Below are 9320 nucleotides of genomic sequence, written 5' to 3'. Positions count from 1 at the left end.
TAGCAACTAAACAAAACAACTTCTCTCGAATTACTATTTTATGTCTGTTTATTTATTTGTTAAGTAGCCCTGTAATAACTGGGATAATGTGCAGTAAGATGGTCATTATGGCAAAATAACCCCCTTCAGGGTGATACAAGACACCTCTTGATCAGCCCGTCGGAGATCTTTTGCAGTAATGACCGGCTGACTACGTAGATTATCCCTTACTTAGAAACGCCGCTAACTGTCAGCAACTCTTTCACATGCAAAGCGCCGGTAATACGCTGCTCAAAGTCTAATCCAATCATCAAACCGCCTGTATCATAATGTCACAGCTCTCCTGGGGATATGCATGTCATTTCATCCCATCTCAAAAATCCATTGTTTGTGCAACAGACTGGGCTGTCAATACAAAGCCTCCTCTTTCACCCTCACACACACACACACACACACACACACACACACTGGAGCGGCTGGGCTGCATCTCTAGCAGGGCATCTCTTTGATTCCGCTCCCAGAGCGTCAATGTGTGCTGCTCCTAGCGTCGGAGCATCGCAAGCACATTAGTCACCTTCCAACCTCTGCAACTCGAGCTCAGGCAGTCGATCCCGCTTCAAAAAGCCTGCTGAGAAGAAAACTGCTCGACTTCATTTCCCGTGCCCATTTACAACGCTGACCTCTTGGTGGCGGTCTCAAGCGAAAGATAGGAGACTAATCATAAAACACAAGGCGGCTCGTTGTGCCGTGGCACAGTGGGGGTAATCTGCCTCCGTGAGCGGAATAAACCCCAGCGCGTGCCGCCTGTGATGTGGATCGTCGCGCGCGTTAGTCAGAACATTGACAGAATCCTGCGCGGAGCTTAAGGGAGGCAGGCGAGCTCTGAAAACGAAAGTGTCCTAGTGCTGGTGGTGGTCGGGAACGCTGTCATTTCGAGAGGAATGCATCTCTTCAGTGCCATGTTCCTGCTACTGATGTTATCTACTATACCCTGCGAGGTAAGATGCCTTCGTAGCATGCGAAACACTGCTCATCATCACAACCTGTGTTGCAAATACGCATTGTGGCGAGATGCACAGTGGCTTCTTTGATTATCAGTTTCTAAACAAGTGCTGAGCACTCTAATTAGCTCATTGGAGGTTGGTGGTTGAATCACTGTTGAGTTGTTTGAATAAATCACAGACGCAGACGCAGGGAAGATTTTCTAAGAATCTGGGAACTCGATTAAGAGGACGACAGGTGAAAAGTTTCGCGATGAATCACAGTCCTCAACCCCGAACGTTTCATCAGAACCGGACTTGTGTTTGTTGGAACACTGTTCGTATAGTCATAGAAGCACTTGTAAGAGCTCTTTTTTGTTTGTTCGCCTCGAGTGTGAGAGTTCCTCGCGCTGGCTGATGAGAGCTGAAGTGACAGATGTGAATTGAAGTGAAGGACGGCGCATTACCTTACCTAGAAATATTCAGTCAAAATCAGACATGCGAAAATTTCACACGGCTACTTGAGTGTGAAATTCTCATAGACTCTCCAAAACGACTCTTCTATTAGTCGTTGTCGTTTAGGTGTCAGCTGTTAATTATCAATGGCCTTTTTGAACTCTTTGAATTGTGTAAAGTACGATTTTACTTAGGATTCACGCAATGAAAAACTATGGCCAGATTGGTCAGGACCATGGACAGCGCTCAGCCAATGGCGTTTATGTTGGCTGAAGTCGCCTCATTTCACCAGACGCTCTCTATTTTGAGTGAATTGTTACCTGTGCCACAACTTTATAAAAGCTGGTTTAACTAGCATTGGGAATGGGCTACAGAGTGACATCACCAACATTCTAACATGCTGAAGGGTACATCTACAGTATGTTTTAAAATATAAAGGTTTGGTTGTAAGATAACAGGTGAAGTAAGATTATTATTATCATTATTATTATTTGTTGCAGAATAATGCAAATGGCTGTTAAATGACAGAACCGGTGTCATCTGACTGAGCAGATGGGGACGGTTGTACAGTAAAAAAAATGTCCAATGTAATTCTACTGCATTTGCCACACTGGTGAGACAGCTACTGAACACGGTCTATTATGTTGTTAGAGACACAAGCCTTTGTTTTGATTTTATTTTATTTGGTATTTTGTATTAGGCCTTACATGTTTACCATTTTTGAATTAGATTAGGTGGTGAGATGAATGGGTTAGGGGTTAGGAAATATTTATTCTGAACAAGTAAATTTGATTAACGCAATACATTCATGCACCGAATTTATAATGTCCATGTTTTCTTTTGATACAATGAGCTATTTAGGTAGGATGTAACAGCAACACTCTTTGATGCTAATTTACACAGATTATTATTTTCTAAATTTCTGAAATACCTTAATTTGTCAAAGTTATAAAAAAAGTACTGTTACAGACTCTGAAACAATGTGTTACAACACTCCCTGGTCTTCCATAAATTTGTTAACTTCTGCATAATAAATAATTAAGGCATTTTCTTGAAACTGTGTTAGCCCAGCTCTGCTGTGATTTGTTTAATTTTATTGTAAGTGGTGTCTAGAACAAAAATATATATAATTTTTCATTTGATACTTCTAGAACTATTTCCATTATATTCTGTTTTATCATGCTATTTTAATATAAGTATAAGTAACAAAAAAAAAATTAAATAAAACCCAAGAGCATGTGACTTCCCACTATGTGGCATAATTAGGGACTGGAGATAATACATTTGATTAGATATAACCTGTGTGCTCTATAAAGCAGTATGTTAAGCAGTCTGCGACTGATTTTAATATTAGAGGAAAGGAAATGATACGGTACAAGATGTGTGCACAGTTTGCAAATTTGCCAGTGCTGCTGTTCCAGACATACATTAGGATATGTAAATGGGAACGCATCAGTAAAAGAAATGAGAGTCCTGTAGGCATGCGCAGGAATGTATATTTCTATTTCTTCACCACAAAATTGTCATAATTGGCCCAAGGGGACAATTTGTTGTAAGTGTTTGCATTAAATATTAAATGGAGAAGAGAAAATATGGCACCACCCATCTCCCTGATGTAGAAATGTAGACATAAAAAATGGATGAATTCTTCTGGTGTTTCTCTATCCTGCTAGGACTACTTCACATGGGATGCAAAGGAATGTTCACATGCATGGACTCACAAACATGTAGCCATACACACAAACCTTCAAACTAACACACATGAACACACCCGTGCAAACCATGAAATATGCAGCATGTTTAAATGAGACAGATGCATTTATTCGCTCACGACTTGTGTTTGTTAAGTACCCATAAGGCCCCGGGGGCCCTGACAACCAGTTATACAGATGGGTGCCTACTCGATCTTGATGATCCCCTTTTATGATGGGGTTACATCCCTTGCACACTTAACACACTTCACACGTCTGTGCATCTCTGTGCATGTATGTTGCTCTCCGATGTGCACTGTGTTCTTAAATAAGGACAAACAGAGGATCAAATTCTGTTTAGGCCATAAAACTGGATGGAACCAGGTTTAATTAGACTCTGTGAAATGTGGAGTTTAAAGCAGAATGCAGATTAGCAACAATAACAGTTTAACGAATTAAAAGCTCGTTTTGTTCTCAGCTCTCTGCGATGATTCACTCAGTAATCATTAACTTGAATCGGCTCACAGACCTTTATTGCTACACTGGACGCAAATGGCATTTTTACTTTTTTTCCCTCAGTTCATAGCGCATTGTATTATTTATAGGCAAACCTATTCAGTCTGTATCAACAGATGTACGTTTATTAGGGTCTCATCTTCTTAATTATTTTTGAGTGGCTGCTCGCAGTCGGGATCTGACATCTATTGACTGCTATCATTAGCGGTGTTCAAAGCGAGGGCTACTGCTAGGCGCTAACACGCAGGCATCTTAAAGAAAATTCAATTAGTTTATTTTAAAACATTATTACATAGATTGACTTTTTAAATCTACACACTCAAGTGTGAATCACGTACTGTATACGTTGACAGCAACGAACGCAGATTCCGCAGCCACACAATGACAGACATTAGCCGCAAATCTGCTTGCAATCAACATCTCCATCAAATGTAATTAGCTAGTGCGTTAGAGGCAAACACGTTAGCTTAGATATGCAGCTCAAGGGGCCCACTGGATGTGTCTGATCATTCCTTGCTTTAATGGCATCACAGAGCTGTCATGAGAGCATCGGATAGCTCCTTTCAGCTGGAAGGCAGAGTGCTTCCATTTGAAGCCATCCTTCAATGAAATTATCATTTTTGATTTTTTAAAAAAAGGGATGATATGGGAGGCTCAGTAGCCACACTTTGCAAGCCCCCAGAGACGTTGAGAGATGCAAAACCATCACTTTTAGCTTGTCAAATGAGGGGGGTGTCTGTTTACTCACTATTTAGCCCTATTATACTGTATCAAACTCTCTGCAGGGGAGAGGTGCTAATTGGTTGCGACTGTGAGACAAAACCCTCATAAGTTGATCAAAATCTGTTCGCGGCCCATTTTTTCACTTTGTTTTGTAAATACACCGGAGACGTGCATCAAAAGTAAATGGCTACAACTGTTTAATAAGACTGTTTAAACGTGCAGGCCTTTGAGAAATAGAGAAGCCACTCACAGTGGAAAGCCGCCCAGCTGGAGAGAAGTGAAATAATGTGCTTCAGACCTGCTGTTCGCTAGAAATTCTCGGTTGTACTTTGGAATTCACTTTAATGCAGTCGTTTAATAATAAGCTAGGTAGGAATTGGCTGCTGCAGTCCAGAGATTTTATTAAAAGGGAAATATGAGATAAAATGAATAATTTCAGTAAAGCTGCAGTCAGATGTAATTTCTGCTCCCCTAGCAGGAGTTATTAGTCATGCGGGGTCAAGTGAAGCTTCCCCTGGATCATATGAATGGGTGTCATTTTATTTAAAGCTGGTAAAAACAGAAATTGTGGGCAGGTGAAATAATGGCCAATTCAAATAAGCAACTGGTGGCAGCATGATCCAGCCAGATTTGGCCAGGACAGAGTGTTTGCATGGCACTGGACCAGAGCATGTCGGATACGAGCAGCTGTATTACTACTTTCGGGGCACATCCGGCCTAAAGAAAACTGTGCAGTGCTCTGAATTATGTTTTGTCCAGTCCAAGTCAGTTCATCTTGCCCACCAGCTAAAAGGCCTATTATACACCCATTTGATCATATGTGAGATAATGCGCGTGAAGCTATTAGGCCTCCTTTCTAAAGTTAGCTTGGCAAAGAAAATGGCCTCATTCTAGATTTTGGCTGTTGAGAGACTAATAAATATCAGAAGCGGTGATGGTGCTCTTGGATGGCGGTCAAAAAAGGACAGTGAAGCTTCAGTCGCCTTTGAGATCAAGGACGTGCAGGCAGGTCAGACAGGATGTGCTCTGCCAGCCATTGGTCCGACTTCCAAATGGGGAATTAGACAAATGAAAAGGCCCAGGAGCAGCATAAATCTCTCCACCAGAACCCCGAGGACGAACAGTTGTGGCCAGCAAACTCACTACTGCTCTGCATCCTCACTAACGCCTGCAGCTGTCAACCTTAAACTCTTGCATGGTTTCCCATTGAAGCTAAGCAGGGTTGAGCCTGGTCTCTACCTAGAAAAAGACTGCTGGTGGAAGAGTTGCTCCAAGTGTTTACCTGGTGGTCTGTGTTGGTCCTAAAATTCAAAGAATTCTTCCCTTGTCAGTATTCTACTCTGGCTTGTGGACCGTCTGTGTGATGTAATTTTCATCATCAAAAAAATCCACTGATGTCTGTGCATGCTGTCCATGTGAAGGCCAGTTTTTGTGTCTGTCTAAACTTGTGCAAGGACAACATCACTTGTGCGAGTGATTTGAGAATAGTCCCCTAGATAGTCCGCTCAACTGTGTGCAAGATGGAAAATAGAAATGAAGTATACCTGAACTTTAATGCCCCACAATTAGGATTGGGAATCCAACATCGATTCCAATTCCAGAATCACATACTTAAGGTCAGGAATCAGATACTTGTAAAATTTAAATATTGATTCCGCCTATCTGTGAGGAGCCAACCTAGCGATCTGCCAGGACCTTGCTCGCTAATCAAAAGCAGGTTAAGGCTAGAAGGGATATAGCTAAAACTACTGGGCATGTGAACATCAGAATAGCGTATTTTTTGTCACACTGTACTGCAATAAAGTAATTTGATATTTCAAATAAAGATTTATCGATTACATTGATATGCCAGTAGGTGACAAAAAGCCTCTGTTTAAATGTATTTATCTTTGAATCATTTAAGAGATTCATTCAAAAATGCTGATTCATGCAGTAATGAAACAAGTAAATCTTGAGTGAGTCATTGATTCATTCATTCATAAATTACGTGTGATTTTTTTAGTTAATTGAGATAACCAAAAAAAATAAAAATAAAAAAAACATTAATCCAAAATCATGCAGCTCTATTTTGCACACAAGCAGCTCTTAATCGAGTCCAGTTTTTATGTAGCCTGCTGATTTTTGTTCATGGTATTCAGCATCAACTAAATGTTTTGCAAAAAGAGACACAGAATAAATAGCCTAGGTTTGATATCATTTTTTAATCACACTGGAACTGTGAATCGAAAAGAATCAGAATCGAAATAGGAATTAATAAAAGTGAAACGATACCCAACCCTACCCACAGTAATGTTGGGGACAATATAAAGGTGTTGTCCTTTGGATGAGATGATAATCTGTCGTGACTCTCTGTGGTCATTAAACATCCCAGTGAGTTTCTCAGAAGAGTAGGGGTGTTATCCTGGCTAGATCTGCCATTTGTCCTCGATCAGGCTGACCAGATTGTTTCCTATTTTCTGGGTACAGTCCCCGTTTTTGGTGACTTGTCCCTGGTTTTTATAGCCAGTCAAAAACAGCCTCTCTGAGACTCTCTGAACAGAAGACAATTAAAAAGTAACAACAATAAGGCCGCTAGTGATTTGTCAAGTTGCTGTGCTAACAGGGGCACAGTGAGGACAGAAGATAATATATAAATGATTAAAAAAGCCTCATAGTTATCACTTGCCAGTGTCAGTTTCTTTGCAGTTTGCTTCATTAGAATCATGAAATAAATAATTAGATAAAGCACGCTATTTGAATTCATTTAGTTTCATTAAGGCCGGCGGTCAGGCCAATATCGAGCCATAGCTGAGTGTCTGTTGGCCTAGTTTTTGAGGTGTGTTCAGCACCATTGGCATTAGTTGGACTCCCATCGGCAGCTTTCTGGCCAGTTGAGCATTTTGAATGGGAAGAGGAGCCCACTGGTGAACAAGACACATTTTTATTGGCTGTTTAGCTCACTGAACCAGTGCACAAGGAGAAAACCGCAAGTTACGAAAGCAAGCAAATGACAAAATCTAGAGGATCCAAAAGAAAGATCTTCTCAATTTACATGATCACATTTGAGCATTTCTAATGCGCAAATATTTTCATAGTGACATGACTGTCTAGAATGAAGAAAGTTAAGCGTTATTATGGGTGTGAAAATTGTGAAGAAGTGCAATGTTATTTACCGTTTGTATATCCACAGTCCTAGCTCTTTCTGCCACCTGCTGGTATGGAGAGTTTTTTTCCTCTTACTCAGGTGCTGAATGTAAAGTACATGTTAGCATGTTTTGTTCAGTTAAAACACACTTTTTGGCCCAGAAATAGACAATCCGAATCAACACCACAGTCTGCTTTTGTAGTATAATCAGTGTAGTAACGTCAGTGCTTATGCATTGATGGAGAATGAGAGTGCATTGATGAATGCCATTTTGAGAAGTATGAGTGAGTATGATAAATCATAGCTAATCATAATACGTCATATATTTCATTTATGGCAAAATGCAAACAACTGGAATGACCTCCAAGTCTGACCTCTGACTTGAAATGTCCAATTTTTGTTTTAGAAACTGATCACCTCGTTATGCAGTAGAATATAAATAAAAGAAACTAATAACTAATGCAACATGACCTTCCCTTTATTCTGTGTGTGCTTTTGCATATGTATGTGAGGGCACACCTGAGCCATGCAACAATCACAGTGGCAGGTGGACAGAAAATAATGTTAATATTTTCACATGCGACACATGCGGGGGTGTCCGCTCATAATGATACTATAGTTGACATCATTATAATGTCACAGGCAGCGTATGAGCCGTACTAACAAGCAATGAGAAATGAATAAGCCCTCCTCCCTTCACCCACCTTCAAGTGTTCCCATTAACATTCAATTGTAATGCATTACAATCAGGGAGCGTGCGCAGATGCATGGCTAGATGAGGCGATTGAATAGCACAGCCTACACTGTGAGAGGTGGCTGATTAGGACCCACTGATGAGTCTGTATTGTGTGTGGCACAGTGGAGGGGCCGAATGTGGGCAGAATGCATGCATGTGTGCGTGTGCGTGTGTGATGCACATGTCCGGTGCGAACAGAGATGCTACTGCTGTGCGACTGTGGTGGTGTTTGTGTTGTCTGCAGGAAAGAGGAACAAGAGAAGTGTGAGATTAGATTCTAGGTTTTGTCCCTCGCATGACAGTTGTGCGAAAACCTGCTGCTATCAATATTTATTTATTTATCCACATAAGAGCAGACTCACAATGTGTTGACACTCCTGTGTGTCCTCACAAATACACCAGGCCTCGACTACCAGCACAGAGCTTTTTAGATTGTAGTTTCCAAGAAAAACCTACAAAGTGTTAGCATTTTTAGCATTGTGGTTTTGGAGTTATGAATAAAAGAAGGTCTGTTGTTAATAGTTCCTATTTTAACATTTTGTTATACAACATAAATTACACAGTACACCAAGTACGAATATTTAAACCTGCTTTAACCCTTGTGCTGTGGATTATTTTGTCAGTGTTCATTTAAAAACAGGAGCATAAGCTCAGATCAATAAAGCCAACTACATGTATCAGTAAGTTTAAAAAAATGAAACCTCTGCTAATTAAAAAAAAACAATTTGATGAAAAGCTTGAATCCTAAATTTGGTAATTATAAAGATTTATAAGCAATTTTTGTAGGCTGGTTAATTTTGACTGTGAATAGCACAAGTGTAACAAGGTAAGGAAAAGTCCTTATGTGAGCAAAGTCAGTAAGTTTTAGACTAGTGGGATAACATTAAGTAGCATTTTTGTGAAAAAAGAAAATCCTAAGTCAGAATGACCGAAACACAACATAAGGTTTATAAAGTGCAAGTTACTACAAATGGACCACAGATCTTTTTAAACCCATTTAACAATCACAGAGCAACTTATTGGAAATCAAGCCTTCAGGTTGTCCTACAAATTTACATTGTAGCTTATTCCACCCATAAATATCTGCAGAACGCTGGTTGGCGTTTTCAAACCGA

The 9320-nt window shown here is 40.3% G+C and overlaps 1 protein-coding gene across 1 annotated transcript in view; it reads left to right on the top strand.

The window, feature by feature from the left end:
• The first annotated feature begins 482 nt into the window (after nt 1–482).
• The window catches only part of olfm2a (olfactomedin 2a), a 61565-nt gene continuing 52727 nt past the window's right edge, over nt 483–9320 (top strand). Inside the window, exon 1 of the mRNA XM_042719740.1 lies at nt 483–977. Within this exon, the coding sequence (XP_042575674.1) occupies nt 921–977 (57 nt within the window). The 5' untranslated portion in view covers nt 483–920. The remainder of the gene's footprint in view (nt 978–9320) is intronic.

Source organism: Cyprinus carpio, chromosome B3, assembly GCF_018340385.1.
Source record: "Cyprinus carpio isolate SPL01 chromosome B3, ASM1834038v1, whole genome shotgun sequence".
Taxonomy (NCBI): Eukaryota; Metazoa; Chordata; class Actinopteri; order Cypriniformes; family Cyprinidae; genus Cyprinus; species Cyprinus carpio.
The sequence above is the reverse complement of the archived record's forward strand: the minus strand, read 5'-3'. Positions and strand labels throughout refer to the sequence as shown.